The sequence below is a fragment of the Pongo abelii genome, chromosome 12 (genome assembly GCF_028885655.2).
Source record: "Pongo abelii isolate AG06213 chromosome 12, NHGRI_mPonAbe1-v2.0_pri, whole genome shotgun sequence".
Lineage (NCBI taxonomy): Eukaryota > Metazoa > Chordata > Mammalia > Primates > Hominidae > Pongo > Pongo abelii.
This window is the reverse complement of record NC_071997.2, coordinates 96,139,021-96,155,189: the sequence shown is the minus strand read 5'-3', so window position 1 is coordinate 96,155,189 and position 16,169 is coordinate 96,139,021. Positions and strand designations below refer to the sequence as shown.

At 42.8% G+C, this 16,169-nt stretch overlaps 2 protein-coding genes across 5 annotated transcripts in view; one reads left to right on the top strand and one right to left on the bottom strand.

Moving 5' to 3' along the window:
* FEZ2 (fasciculation and elongation protein zeta 2) overlaps window positions 1-16,169 on the bottom strand; it is an 80,643-nt gene that overhangs the window by 8,265 nt on the left and 56,209 nt on the right. The window contains exon 10 of the transcript XR_008522451.2: window positions 2,184-2,334. The gene's annotated coding sequence lies outside the window, so the exon portion shown is untranslated. The remainder of the gene's footprint in view (window positions 1-2,183; window positions 2,335-16,169) is intronic.
* Window positions 1-16,169, top strand: part of CRIM1 (cysteine rich transmembrane BMP regulator 1) — a 195,651-nt gene that overhangs the window by 171,005 nt on the left and 8,477 nt on the right. For 3 of the 4 annotated variants that reach the window (XM_024242035.3, XM_024242036.3, XM_054548230.2), the window contains one exon: window positions 10,945-11,139. The exons of the other annotated variant lie outside the window; for it this stretch is intronic. In XM_024242035.3, the coding sequence (XP_024097803.2) occupies window positions 10,945-11,139 (195 nt within the window). The remainder of the gene's footprint in view (window positions 1-10,944; window positions 11,140-16,169) is intronic. 4 annotated transcript variants of the gene reach the window in all.

Here is a 16,169-nt window from a genome sequence, read left to right as displayed (position 1 = left end):
GTGGTTCCTTGTAAACAGCAGATGCCTCTGTTATGACCTACTTAGCCATGCAAGAGTGTACTGGTTTCTAAAGCATCCCATGGCCATTTCACTGATGACATGCTACATGCCTTTCTCAAACCTTGCCACAGCAAAAATTATTTCAGTGCTTCAATGAAGTCTTTATTTCATGACTTCAAGGAGGATAGCAGACAAGTAAATTAGCAGCCCTTACACCACACCACTCATGTGCCTATGGGGATACTCATATCCCCATATGAGCCCTGACCACATCACCCTTGCTCTAATGTTCATGTTGGTAATGTTTCTGCCCATATTGAGTGCCAGATTCTGGCAGCTTCTGGAGGGGGGACCATGAGTCTTTCAGTGGAACCTCCCTGTGTCCAGGGGTCAGTCATTCCTGGTCAGATATTAAAAAGAAAAAGTACAACTTTGATCATAAAGTCTATCTTAGGTTAATTTCCAGGATTTTCAAGCCCACTTCACTGCTGCATCATACCTGTTGACTTTGGAAGTCAAGATGCTCAGGTATGTCCCCCCAGTTAAGCCAATCTAGGTGATCAGGACTGATGTTGAATAAATAGCTCATGTGTTGGCCAAGTCTTAAGTGTTAGTATGTACAACATTGTTTTGAAAATTATGACTTGGCAAGTGTTTATTTGTAACTATGCGTTATTTTAGAAGATATTTCAAGGTCAGATTTTTAAAGTCATCTGTTGGCTAGAAATTCTTGAGTCAGTATATCTTTCTCACTTCAGAAATTGTGGATGATTGTTTGTGTTTATTACATATAATATAAATATTTACTTATACATTATATAAAATAAATATAAGTATATATGTGGCTCATAACTTCCATGTGAACTAAGTTAAAATGTTCTGATTACATGCCTTCTAATCATCCAGTATCATTGAAGTGTTTTTAAGTGTCATATATCTTTAAGGATCTGTGAAAATGAGTTCTATTATAGGTAGATGGTACACTAAAAATTTCTTACAGGTTGTATTAATACCTCTGTATGATTAGAAGTTAGCTATTTTTATATTTATATATTTACTAATATTTGAAGTGGGACTTTCACATGGAGCTGGCTTAGCTTGTGTTGTGACTGTATTTCTTCTCAATTGGCTGTGGTACTGTCACTGTATAGTGATCTTCTCCATAGTGATCTTCAACTCGCAAATGATTAAATAATATTTAACCTTAATAGGGAAATGTCTATACCTTATATCAAGTCAGTCTATTATACATTATTCCTTTTGCTTAGATTTCTGTTTATTTAAATATAACTCTACTAAACTGGTATCTTAGAGATATATAGCATCTCTTTGGAACATCTGTTGGTCATTGTGTATTTAATTCAGCCCAAGAATCAATTATAGTAAATATTTAATTCAGGCATCTTTAAGCTATACAACCCATGAAACTTAATGTTATGCATTTTGAAACCATAATGATATGATACTGCCCACCTTCATTGGAACATTTTTCACCGCTGCTTCTCCAGTGTATTTTCTTAAAATTAAAAGCTTCTGCACATTGGAAAGAGAACTTCCCTTGGAGCCAGAGCATTATAATCACAGCTCTGTCACATTCTAGCTTTATGTCTCGGTGATCTGATGTAACCCTAGTTCAGTTTCCTCATCTATAAGATGGCAATAATAATATTGTCCTGTGCTTCACAAAAGTGCCAAGAATATTAAATGACATAATGTACATATGCAAAAATACTTTATAAATGGTAAACACAATTTAAGTGTATATTGATTCAGTAGAATTGCTGCTCTTGTAACACAGATTGCAGCTGATCTGAGTAACGTTATCAAATAGATTCTAGTATCTCACTGTTAAATGTAGCAGCTGGCTTTCTACAAGAGAAATGCCTGGATGTAACATCTCAATGATGAGCTTTTAGAGGCCGAGAATATCTTAGATAATGCTTTGGCAGTGTACCTCATCCTGCCTACTCTCAATTTAAAAAGCCCATGTCACTTTGGTCACTCCATTTTAACCCAGGTAGAAACAGTGTGCTTTCTGTAGCTCAGCTGTGTTGTGACAGTGCCTTGCCCACAAACCACACTGTTCTTTCATACCTCTAGACATTATCAGAAGTGAGAAAATAGGGCTCATTTATTTTTGTTTATGTTGAGAGGCTAGTCCCATTTGAAGAGTCTGAACTTACTGTGCATGATCCACTGTGATTCCTGGGAACAGAGTACGTGGCATTTATCATCAGGGCGCACCCTCATAGGGAGATGTATACCTCCTGCACATTCTTCAGAGCTGTCAGTTACTGTGGCCCTACACGGAGGCCCAGGTTGTCACAGTTAGTGCTAAAAAGATTGAAACAAAAGATGAGAGGTGTGATTTGAAAGAAGGGGAAACAGGATGATTTTCTGTGTATTGTTTAGAGAGTATAAAAATGAAAACATTCTGGTTGTCGTGCACCATGCTAACTTTGGAACTGGTCTAAAGTTATCACAACAAAAATAAGCAGTGTTTGATTTCAGTTTGTTTGGGTCTTACCCTATGCCCTAGGAAGCAACTGATCTTGCTGCTTCCATAAGCAGCTTTCTCTTCTCACTTCAGTATCCTTTCCAGGCCCCTGGCTGTGTAAACAGAAATTCAAGTTGTTCTGGTTAACTTGGGGAAAACCCCTAAGCTGCATAGTCTTTAGGTGTGCTCCACTCCAGCCCCACATTCTTAATTTAAAGAGCTCTGCTGCACGGAAGTTAGGCTGCTGCACTGCTATTTCCAGAGAGATCCAACAGCATCTGCCTTTCTCTTATTTCGGTCCAGGAGGCCAAACCTGATTTTGTACTCTCTAGTGGTCAAGGATATGGGGGAAGACCCCATCACAAGAGGGCCCACCTGATAAGAACCCTCTGGAGACTGCTGGCAGAGTCTTCTTATGTTTCTGCCTGCCTTTTAAAATGACATTTTTATATTTCCAAAATGATTTCTGTGAATAATGTCCATGTACCTGTAGATGCATCTTGGATTGTAGGCCCTACTATGACATGAGACCACATTTAAAGTTGAAAATAAAATGTTTCCTTCAACAACTATCCATGAAGTGCTTAATCAACCCGTAACAAATGCTTAACACAAGGCGTAAGCTCTATTACTGAGAAATTGTGTCCTCTTTGCATGCACTGGTTCTCAGCCAAAAGTGACTGTGTTTACTAGTTTGGTGAGATTTCTTTTTGTAGAACTAGGACTTGGAAGCCTGAGCAATCACCTATTTCTTTCTAGTATGTTGAAGAAATCTGATAGGGTCTTTTAACCTTTATAAATACACTTGCATTTCCTACCCTAAGAAATAAATGAAATAAAATAAAACAAAAATGGAATTCTAAGAAAAGCCTTAAACTGTGGCCAAATCTGTTTTCACAGCAATTAAGATTGAGGCAGTATGGAGAGGTAGGAGTCAGCCGACATGACAGCATTTACCTCATTTTTTTAAAATAAAGACGGATTAAGATCAGATTTTTTTTATTGGAAGCTAAAATTTATAAAGTAAAATACTCAAAGATTTAATTAAATCAGTAAGCATTTGTTGCATTTCTAACCAGAATTCTGGTTAAAATTTCCTGACAGAATGACTGTGTATTAGATCTCTGCCTCATTGAAATTGTCTAGGCCCCCTGCATCTGTTTTTAGCAAGACTTCAGTTGAGTTCCATCTTTTCATTCTTTTACAGTCTGAGCCAGCATATTGAAAATCAGTCATCATCTTCTGTCTATGTGTTCTTAGTGGCCCGTACATTATTTTCTCAGATTCCTGCATCATTACAGTTTTCATGTGTTTAAGTCTCTTCTTTATGTTTTTTAAAAAACAAGTGAAGCCAGTTTCTCAAACAGGAGGTGCTCATAGTCCATTTATTCTCCAAGTGTGGAGTTTGTGCCCAGCATGTGACCGACAATACAGAATGAAAAGCACATGACAAGCCAGGGATTTCAGTGTCTTGTTAAAGTGGAATGGAAGTGGTATTTTATTCCTTTGTGGCTTAGAGAGTGCTGTAATGCATTGTTACAGGTATAAACCAACATTTTAGATGTACTTCCCCTATTCTTACCCAGGTCAGCTATGTCATTGGTAATACTTGGCTGCCTTTTCTACCGCTCCCTTTTCTAAATCTCATGTTACCCATAGTATACATGGCCCCTTTGTATGCCTGCCTAAATGACTTCACTAAAGTTTTCTGTAAATCCCTCAAACCTCAAACTTAAGAACCCAAACTGAAATCTCATGTTATTAGCAGGACCAGCTGTCTGTGCGTCTTTTCCAGACACTGGGCTCATCCATTTGGATATGGACTCCCACAAAGCTGACGAGACCCTCTGGGTGCAAGAGCGTCTCCTGAGGACCAAGGCCTTGAATGCCTTGTTCACGTCTTGCATCCCCAACACTTAGGATGACACTCAGGGGGCCTTGATCTCAATGTGTGGGAAGAACAAATGCCCCCGTTATAGTACTGTGTTGGCTTGTTTTGCAGTAAGACTTATTCTGAGATTAAGAGCTGCATTTAGCTTCTTGGCCACCAGGATCCCAGAGTAAATTACTTTTCAGGACTCTAAATAGTACGCAGGAGATTTGAAAGAACTGATGCAATTTCTAAAGCAGCCTGACTTCGTCACAGGAAGTTCCTCCCACACCAAGACTCTGACTTCATGACCACCAGATTTAGAAATTGAAGTATCTATGTAAGAAGTTGCCTCCTAGGCAGAAATCAAGAAATCTAACTACAACATAGATTAGAGTCCATTTTGGTTTTTATATCCTTCCACAGAAGAAAGAGGAGGAAGAATCTGGAGATGCGTTTTTGGTTTTTTGTTTTTTGGTTTTTTTTTCCAGAGGCTCATGTATATCCTACATCATGGTCAGTTTCAGAGCAAGGGCTGTGCCACCACCTCAGTGACTCCTGAAATACTAAATTGGATCTTTGTAGAGGAAGAAAATAACACAGTTCTAGATTTTCCGTAGCTGTTAATTAGTTTTATGGCATAATTAAAATAGCTCAAGAGTTAAAACAAAGTCCAGCCTTAACAGCCTGTTAAGGCTTCTTTTCTTATCTTGAAAAGAGGTAAGATAACGAAGTTTAAACAGTTGAAGAAGTTAACTGGAAAGGAATTAACATTTCAAGGCCTTGCCGCTTCTTCCTCCTCTTGTGATATGAACCAGAATTGAGGGAAAATAGGCAGGGGGGAACCCACACTGAATTTTCCAGACTCTACCGCTGAAAGACATTGCATATTTTTATTGTAATCATATGTGATGCAGGATAATATTGCTTATATCTGAATCCCAAAAGAAAAGAAGATGTTTGTCTGAGCATCCCATGAGGTAAGCAGCCCCATGGAAGGGCCAGCTGCATCCCACAAAGGGCTCCAGGTCCCTGACATAGTTGATGGTGATGGCAGAAGTAAATCTTTGTTCTCTTACAGAGACTTTGTTTCTGAAAGAGGCCAAAAGTCATTTTAAGCTGAATCTGACGGATAAGATAGGGGCCATAGCTGAGAAAAATAAGTAGCAAAGCCGATCTAAACCAAGGTGTAACTGTGAAATAGTAACCATCTTCTTTGCACGTTTCAAAATTGGCCCTGGATGCCATCGCAAGAGGAAAATCCCAAAGCTGTGCAGCAGCGGCAGTACCATTGGAATAGTTTACAGCCTACCAGGACTACTTAGAAGGGGATCATGTTTATTTGGATATATAACCCCTGATTTGTTTGTTTTAAAAATAAACTTTATTATGTTAGTGTCATACCTCATGTTTTCCTTGGAACATTCTCCTCTAATTCTCTTTGAGAGAGTGGGAGGGAGAGATTGTGAGGGGAAGAGAGAAGTGTTAAACAGAGATTTTCCTAAGGAGGACCAGGAATCCTAAATCACCTAAATAACCCACTTCGTTATCTCCACTCCTTGATAGCACTGTGTGACGTATGATGCAGTCAGGTGAAGGACAATTTATCTTTGAAGACAGATAAACTCGACTCCCCATTTTCAAGAGTCAGTGAGAAGTAACAACTTGTTTGTGTGGCACCGATTGATCCTTGTCCGGGCAAGTGGCCCTTCCTCGGGTTATCCGGCTTGGCACATGACAGAGGTGCTGGTGGACTGTGGAGCCAGACCCGCTGTGGTTCCCCTCCTCACCCTGCCACTTCCTAGCTGTGCATCTTGGACAACTGACTTAATCTTGTGCCTCATTTTTCTGTGGAACTGAAACAATACCCTGTCCCATTGGGCAATGGAGATCAAACGGCATTGACGGAGGTAACATGCTTAACACAGGGCCTGGTACGTAGTGGGCATTCAGTAAGTGGAAGTTAACGATTATTATTAGGTATCAAAATAAGCAAACCAGTTGGAGTAATAAATGTAGCCTTTAGAGTTAAATGGCACAACCCTGATAGCCAAATGTAAACTGTTTTTGGTTATTTCTAGTTGGATATTCCCAGTCTTTATTTCTACATCCCTCTTCAGGCTGAGTGCTTAAAATACATTTATATGTAGTCTCAATTAGATTATGCTGTTTCCCCCAAAAGACTACAGTGACTATTAATTTAATTTATAGAACCTCGAATTGCATGGAATAGCCACCACGTCTCCCTTTAAACCTGGTAGCTTCCAAAACTTCCTGATGGCATTTTCGCAAATGGGTCCCTACGTGTCATTGAAGGAGACATTGTATCTAGGAAAAGAAATGAGGATACTGAGCAAGGTGTTGGTGGCTCGGGCCTATAATTCCAGCATTTTGGGAGACTACGGCAGGTAGATAGCTTGAGGCCAGGAGTTCAAGACCAGCCTAGGCAATACAGTGAGACCCCATCTCCACACACACACACACAAAAAAAAGCCCTAAAAATTATCCAGGCATAGTGGTGCATACTAGTAGTCCTAACTACTCAGGAGGCTAAAGTAGGAGGAAGCCCAGAAGTTCAAAGAGCTGTGATTGCACCACTAGACTCCAGCCTGGGCAACAGAGTGAGACCCTGTCTCTTGAGAAAAAAGAGTTATTGGTTTTCCCATTGCCTCCAAGGCACTCAGAGTGGTTGTTCTTTCTCATAATATCATTTATAAATATTCTTTTAGACAGTGATCTCATACAGTTACTGAATGAATATTTACATAAACCCTGTATTATGCTGTAGCTCAGCATTTGATCTTTGATATTTCTTCTGTGGTTTTGATACATCAGTTGAAATTATTCTACATAGGTCAGTATCATTCAAAACACCACACGTCATAGCCAGGTGCTTTAGGTCCACGCCCAGTCTAAGTTGTTCCCATCATTATTCTCATGTGTGTAGAGAGAGGAAGGGAAGGAATGAAGGAATGAAGGAGAGAGGGAAGGAAGGAGGGAGGAAGGGAAGGGGAAGGAAGGAGAGAGGGGGAAGGAAGGAGGACAGGAGGGAAGGAAAGGAGGGAGGGAGAAAAGGAGAGAAGGAAGGACGGAGGGAGAAGGAAGGGAGGGGGAAGGAGAGAGGGGAAAGGAAGGAAGGAGGGAGGGGAAAGGAAGGTGAGGGAGGGGGAAGGAGAGAAGGGAAAGGAAGGAAGGAGGGAGGGGAAAGGAAGGAGGGAGGGAAGGAGGGGAAAGGAGGGAAGAATGAGGGAGAGGGCAGGAACGGAAGAGGAATGAAGGAAGGAGGGAGCGGGAAGGAAGGAGGGAGAAAAGGATGGGAAAGGAGATAAGGAAGGAAGGAGGGTGGGGAAGGAAGGAGGGAGGGGGAAGGAAGGAAGGAGGAAAGAAAGGATGGAGGGGACCAGGAAAGAGGGATGGGAAAGGAAGGAGGGAGGGGGAAAGAAAGAAGGAGAAAAGGTAGGGAGGGAGGAGGAGGGAAGGAAGGAGGGAGGGAAGAGGAAGGGAGGAAGAAAAAAATACAGGAAGGAAGGGACAGGGAGGGAGGAAGAGGGAAGGAAGGAGGGAGGGAAGAGGAAGGAAGGAAGAAAAAAATACAGGAAGGAAGGGACAGGAAGGGAGGGAGGGAGAGAGGGAGGGAGGGGGGAGGGACAGGAAGGAAGGGAGGGACAGGAAGGAAGGGAGGGAGGGACAGGAAGGGAGGGAGAGAGGGAGGGAGGGGGGAGGGACAGGAAGGAAGGGAGGGACAGGAAGGAAGGGAGGAAGGAAAATACAGACAGGAAGGAAGGGAGGGAGGGACAGGAAGGGAGGAAGGGACAGGAAAGGAGGGGAGGGACAGGAAGGAAGGGAGGGACCAGAAGGAAGGAAGGGACAGGAAAGGAGGGGAGGGACAGGAAGGAAGGGAGGAAGGAAAATATAGACAGGAAGGAAGGGAGGGAGGGAGGGATAGGAAGGGAGGGAGGGACAGGAAGGAAGGAAGGAAGGGACAGGAAGGGAGGAAGGGACAGGAAGGAAGGGAGGAAGGAAAATACAGGGAGGGAGGAAGGAAGGAAAGGAGAGACAGGAAGAGAGGGAGAGAGGGACAGGAAGGAAAGAAGGAAAATACAGGAAGGAAAAGGGAGGGAGGAGAAGGAAGGAATACATACAGGAAGGAAGGAAAAGGAAGACGGGAGGAAGGAAAAGGAAGACAGGAGGAAGGAAGGAAGGAAAAAAGAATATAGACAGTATAGACCACTGCTTGGCCTTGAGTCAGAAGAGTTATAGACAAGATGGAATGAGGAGTTTTACCTCCTGTCTGATTTCTTTGTACAGTAATACTGTTACTTAAATTTTATTCAGTGATATTGCATTGTATGGGCCAGGGTTCATGTAAAATATAATCAGTGATACCGCTCTGTCAAACATTGCTTCCTTTCATAAAGAATTCTCCGCAAAATAGACTGTAAATCTGATGGCCAAAACTAATGTCCTCAATGCAGTGTGTTGGCTGGAGGTCAGAGTACTACTTAAATTAGGCTCATTGGATGATTCTTTTCAGCCAATTTGACATGTGCATTTTGGATACCTTAGTGAAGTTGTCTCCTTTAAGGATTCTATATTATCAAGAACTTCTATCATGAGTTTCTTTTGAAAGCCTCCAATTGAGTTTTTAGCCTGATAATTAGTGTGCCAGAAAATTTCTGTGGAGCATCTACAAACATAGGGAAGTGCATTTTTTAATAGATACTGAAAAATTAATTTCTGATTACAACTAGAACTTTCCATGATTACTTGACTTAATGCCCCTTGTTGAACCTTAGACAGCAGTAATGAGAAAAATGATAAAACTTGTTGAGAACATAAGAGATGATGCATTTAACACTCAATCTCAGTTTCTTCCTTGGGCTTGTTTCTAACACCCCCCAATGGATTGAGATTTATATCTATGGAGTAAAAATTTTACAATATTAGGCCATTATTAGTGCCATTTATAAAGGTGCATATGCTTGAGTATTGTCTGCCCTCCATATCCATAACCACAGATTGAAAATATTTTTTAAAACATACAAATTTCAAAATATAGTATAACAACTATTTACATAGCATTTACATTGTGTTAGGTATTGTAAGTAATCTAGAGATGGCCTAAAGTATACGGGAGGATGTGAGTAGGTATATACAAATACTACGCTATTTTGTATAAGGGACTTGGAACATGAGCGTCTTTGGATTTTGGTATCCATGGGGGTCCTAGAACCAGTCTCCCAACGGACAGTTGTGATTGGTAAGAAGAAAATGTAGAGACCACAGATCTGTGAGCATTTCTGTCTGTGACCTTCCTCTGGAAAAGCTCAGAGTCTGAAGCACAAACTGGGTCTTCATAGAGAGCCACTTCCAGCTACCTTACAGCACTCGCTGCAAAGCTTGGGGCTGCTCAGAGAGATGGCTCCTGATGCCATTATGGGCTTCTCATTGTGCCCTGAGATGTGCTGGGTTCTGTTTCTTGTGTCTATTCAATGAATTCTGACCCTTCAAGAGCTTCCCAGATCCTTTCCAGGAAGAACCCTGGGCCCTGGGGATGACTGCCTTCCTAAGGAATTTTCCTTCTAGACGACTTTGTAGTTTTTCATATTTAAGTGACAAGTAGTGAGTGGCGCTGCTCTTAGAATCTGAACATAGAATGTCCCCGAATAGTAGGTGTCATCCAGTTATCAGTCTTGTGCTCACAACCCCGCCACTGGGTTTTGATTTGCCCATCTCTGCTTTGCTGCTGGATCTGCTGGTCCTTGGGGCCTCACTCTGAACCGCATTCTTGTGTGCTGGAGGGAGATTTCTGTGTGTGAAATGTGGCCACTAGGGAGTCAGTAAGTTCAGGTACACCAGGAAAAGGCATTGAGTCCCAGAGAAAGGAACCTTCAAGGAGAAGGTTAGAAGAGGGAGGAAATGAGTGTAACAAGGGACAATGGGAAGAAGGAGCAGAATGTTTAAACTGTAAATCCCTGTGTATACTGTACAAATAGCTCTTTTTTTCTCAAAAACCAGTTTTCTGGGGGAAGAAAATGGATTGCAATGAAATGAAGCTGTTTTTAAAGTAGAAATGTCCTTGTAGGTGAGAGAAATCTACGCAGCATCCCTGGAAAATGAAGGAAGTGGTTATCTCAGTGCTGACTCCCACTCAAGGATTGCAGAGGAAACCTGCTAGTTCCTTGTGATGTTGCCATTATCACTCCTTACCATTCCCCTGTATTGTTTACAAAACAGGAACTTCTTGAATCCATCTCTGTAAATAAACTCAGCTGGACTTTTTATCAATCTCTTTATCTCTTTCTAGATGACAGTCTAAGGACACTTATCTAACAGGTACCATTCCCTGCCAGTTGTTGTAGTGACCACCCTGTGCTAGCCTCAGTGGCCACAAGATGAGAGCGCTGAGGGTCCTCCTAAGAAAATGAAAGACTAGGGAAACAAAAGTTTCACCAAATTCCAGAAGTCCTAAAGCATACTGTGATTATACAAAGCTATTCCCTTGATCTCTCACGTATAATAAGATCGTGTGCATTGTCACATCAGCGACTCCACCATGTGCTGTTCTTTTCACTAGAAGACACAATTCCAAAGAAGGTGGTGTGCCACTTCAGTGGGAAGGCCTATGCCGACGAGGAGCGGTGGGACCTTGACAGCTGCACCCACTGCTACTGCCTGCAGGGCCAGACCCTCTGCTCGACCGTCAGCTGCCCCCCTCTGCCCTGTGTTGAGCCCATCAACGTGGAAGGAAGTTGCTGCCCAATGTGTCCAGGTATCTAAGCCACCATCCTTCCATTTGTCAAGCTGTAATGTTGATTTAAGATGAAATCGAAGCAGAGCTCGACCTGCCCCTTCTTTCATTCATTCACGTGGCCCAAGTAGCGTGTCAGGCCCAGTTAGCGCCTCCACCCAAAGACCTTATGGGTAACTTGGAAAACTATGACCATCCAGATGAGGGGCAGATTTTGGTTCCATGCCAGAATTGCTCTGGTTCTTTTCTTCTCATTTGCATTCTCTAAACTTTAGTATAACCAACCTGTTAATGACACCTGCCCTATTAGAGTAGCATAGTTTTAGTGCAGTGTTGGACTAGCCTAGAGAAGATGGTCCAAGATGGGACCCAGAAGGGAAGATGCTTAAAAGCCATTACACTGTGAAAATATATTAGAACCAAAGTGGAAGACCTGCATTTAAAGAATGTAGTTCTGGTTCATTCTTTTTTAGTTCATCAGTTCCAGCCAGTACCCATACCATCCACGCAGCCTTCTCCCAAGCCCTCAGCTGAACTTCCCATCTCTTTCCACACGTAACGCAACCACTGAGTATACCCCAGCTGGCTGTTGTGAATCCCCATGCCTACATCTTTCCCCACGCCCCACTTTTCGTGTCTGCTGCATTGTCCCTCTTATAGTTTCAAACCTAAGTCCTTCTCAGCTGCCCAGAGCCTCCCCTAGCCCTTCTCCTAGTTTCCATGTCTGCATCTCCTGCCAAAACAATTCCTCTTTCCCCTGAGTCTAATCCCAGAAATGTAAGACCTGAGCCCTCTCCCTGGGGACTGACCCCTAGACACACAGATTTCCCAGGTGATATAGACCACACAGACCCAAGTGAAGGCTCACTCTAAGATCTCATCGAGGTCCTGAGCGAGTCAGGAGCTTTTCTGTCTTACCTCGATTCTCATGTTTTCTCACAGCATTATATTAGAGAACCTTGTTCTATTCAATACAGGGAGCTGGGAACCATGCCAATTCACAAGTGCATCTGTACTATGCAGTTGTAAGATAGGGCGGTTGTTAAACCCAAAGAGTTTAAGTGAGCTCTGCACATGTTGGCCTTTTGTTTAGGCGTTGTGCAGACTAGCCCCAATTGAGCATTTCTAAAAATGTCCATTTATCTCCCAAAAAGGATAGGATGTTCTGCCAGGTAAGGGGGTGGAACCATTTTTCAGAGCCTTCAGTTGGGTTCTCTTTATAGTTTTCCATACACATTTGCTGTGTGTATGGAAAAAACAAGTCTTAAGTGTTTTAAATGAGAATAAGAAAAAATATATGGTTTTCCACTGGAATTATTTTATCTAGTATATATTCACCTATGTTTCACAGATTTCATACCAATTTCCCCAGTCATATGCTTTTAATGATATAAATGATGAAACTTGACCTTATTTATTTCACGAAGAGTCATTTAATGCCTTTTATGTGCCAAGCACTGTTCTAGGCACTGGGGACACAGCAGTGAACCAAATAGCAGTGCACATGGAGCTTACGTTGTAGTAGGGAGAAGCCAGGCAGCTAGCAGGTAAACAGTAACTAGGCAGCCACCAAGATGGGGATCAGGCTCTGGAGAAAGGCATAGCAAGACAAAGAGGCTGGGGAGAAGTTGGGCAGGCAGGTTATTTTGTATTATGTAGAATGGTCAGGGAGCACCTTACCAACAAGATGAGATTTAATGAAGAGACCCAGAATTGCAGTTTTCATGGGGAACAGGCAGAACCTCTGGGTATAGCCAGGGCCAAGGCCCCAGAGTGGGAACGTGCTGTGCGTGTTCAAGGTAGAGCAGTGTTCAAGGTGCATGTTCAGGAGGAGCTGTGTGGAGGTAACTCAGTGAGCATGGTGGAGGTAAGGGGTGGGGCAGAGAGGCAGCCATGGCCAGACACAAAGGGTCCCGCAGATGAGTGCAAGATTGTATTGAGTGAGATGAAACCTTGGAAGGTTTGGAGCAGGGAGCGACAGGATCTGACTTACCTTTGAATGGGATATCTCTGGTGCTGGGTTGAACATGGACTGTGGGGCATGGAGGTCAACACTGAAAGCAGAGAGACCAACTTGGAGACTTTTTTAAGTCTCCAGGCGAGAGATGACAGTGACTTGGACAGGGTGGTAGCCGTGGAGGTGGGGAGAAGTGGGCAGGTTCTGACTATGCCATATGAGTTGCATCGGTAGGATTTGAATATATGTGGGGAGTGAGTGGGAGAGGAGTCAAGGATGACTACGACATTTTGGTTTGGGGCATTTTTAGCTTGAAATAGTCATTCAGCATCAAAGTGGAGCTAATGAATAGACAATATCTAACCTGGGGTTCAGGAAAGAAACTGAAAGTAGATCTACAAATTTGAAAGTTGTCAGCCATAGGTGGTTTCTAGTCTCAAGGTTTTTAAGCCTTGAGACTAGATGAGAGCACCCAAGAGTAAGAATAAATAGAAAAGAAAAGAGAGCGCAGGACTGAGCCCTGAGAGACCTTCTAACTTTTGAAGACTGAGCAGGTGCAGAGGGCCTAGCAAAAGAAATAGAGAAGGAGCACCAGGAATAAAGGAGGAAGCCAAGAGGGTCAGTGACATGGAAGCCAGGTGGAGAAAGGGTTTCTGGTAGGAAAGAGTAAACAGCTCAATCAAGCGCCACTGTTAGCCAAGTAAGATGCGATGTGGGAACGGACTTGTTCACTTAGCACTGCTGTAATGAACTTCACAGAAGTACAGTGGTGGAGGCAAAGTCTAATCAGAGTGGTTTCAAAAAAGAATGGGAGAGGTGAATTCAATTCACCTCTCCCATTGGGAGTTATGGTTATGCAACTCTCATGCAGACCATAAATGCAAAGTTCATGAATAAGACAGACTATGAAGTTGAGGGTCCTTGGAGGGTTTCACAGAGAAAGGACATGAGCTAGATTTTAAAGGACAGATGTGCTGTCTTCATTGGAGTGAAGAGGATAACCCAACCAAGACCTGAGATGGGAAAAGTCAAGGCCGGTGCCTCTGAGGTCAAGGCCAGTGCCCCTGGAGCAGTGAGTTCTAGTAGCAGTAGGTAAGGACAGAAACAGTAGCTTTGGCCAGGATTTTTTAGGCCTTAATTATCAAATGAAGAGTGTAGATTTTGTTCTTCATAGGGAATGGGAAGGCTTATTTTTGAGCAGCTGAATGACATGATCACAAAGATGTTTTGGGGTAACCTTTGTGTAACGGGGTGGTGTGCAGGAAGGACTAAAGCAGAGAGACCAGAGGCCAGGACAGCTGTAACAGGCACTGCAAATGTCCTAGGTGTGATAACAAGGACCCAAATTCAGGTAGTGGTGGTAGAAAAGAGGTCGATTCACTCTTCTTGGTTTGTGAGTTTCATAAGAGAGAGTACAGATATTGCTAACATCCTTGTGCATCATTAGAGATTTCTCCAGTGACTTCTCAGTTAAGATTTACTATTGGGTTGAAATTTAATTTCTGTTGATTAACTCTCCTTTCTGCATCTGCTGTATTCCTGATGAAACATTTTTCCATCTTTAAGGAAATACTGCAGTCAGTTGAGCTTTTGCCACCTTCCGTTTGATCCAGTATGGGCTGCCAGGAAGGCTGTATTCCTGTCCCATTCTTGCATCGGTTCATTGTGTGATCTTAGTCAAGACTCACCACCAAAGTTTCACGCTTCCATTTCTCATCTGGATAGCACATGCCACCTCCCAGAAATGCTGTGAGGATTATACCATCTCAGAAGTGATGGTGTGGGAGCACTTCCCGGTCTGTCCAGCAAACAAGAACCTTGCTTTGTCCTTTAGACATAGCAACTAACATTCTGAATATCCTCTTTCTTTACAAAACACTTTCCACCTTCACCATCTTTGGATATGAGTACAGAACCTATGAGCTGTTAGGTGATTAGCACCTGTCTCTTTACAGAAGAAACTGAGGCTCAGGAAAGTTAAGAGTGTTATCCAAAGTCATGCAGCTGGTTAGCAGAGGATGAAGACCCCTGCTCCTAAATTGACCTCAGGTTCCATCTCCCAAAAAAATGCTGACCTCAGCTTGTAAGCACCAAGCACCTCGCCCCATATTCCAGAAGAGGACATTTTAAGGAAGGCAACTCTTACAGATGACCAGATGCCTCTGAAAGTAAAATATATCCCCAGTAAATTATCTTGAGTTCCTGCAAAGCGCAGATCAAGTATGAGCACAGGAGTGATTGTGACCATGTGCCCATGATCTTCGTGGCAGGGCTGGATGTAGCTTTGTGTAAGTCTCCCTGGCACTGTCCATCTGTTATGCCAACAGCTATAAAGGGCTCTTGTAGTAAATACCAGAAGGGTTATATTTTAGAGTCTTGGGTTGAAGGCGGTCTTTGGCCGTAGAAGAAGGCCTGGGTCTAGGCGTGGAAACAAATAGCATTCCCACTTCTTTTTGTTTCAACAAGCAGTTTTTTAACTGAAAGAATTGTTCTTTTTGGCAAAACTGTTCAGAGGCAGCTTCCCTTTTATGTTCAAATTAAAGGGAAATGACTGTCTTCCCTTGGACTTGAGGACTGTGAACTGGAGCTGTGCGTGTTTTGTGATAAAGGAGGAGGTGTGGGTGGATTTTAATCAGAGCTGAACTGAGTGGTGGAGTGAGCTAATACACAGGACAGGTTATGAGCTGCTGGAAATAAGAAGTAGCTGTCAGGCATCACTCATCAGGAGAGACCCATGGGGGCCAGGATTGGTCTCACTCAAAACTGTATGCCCAGAACCAGTGCCTGCCATGTAGGAAGTGCTCAGGAAATATTTGTTGAACAAATGGTAATACAATTAATCACTGAAGGAGACAGCCTCCTTCACCATAGACAGATCCTTCTAACTTTCCCTGCTGTTTCCAAGCAGAGCCCCTGTGGGAAGAGGACTTACTGTCATGTCTCAGCTTGGTGGAGTTTCACCTGAAATCTACCCATATGCAGGGTCAAGGCAAAAGAATTCCAAAGTTACTTCTCTCCCTCTCTCACTCAGGAAAAAAAACCTGAGGTGGAACTGAATCAATCCCAGCTCTGGGGCCTCTGCAGAAACTTTTAC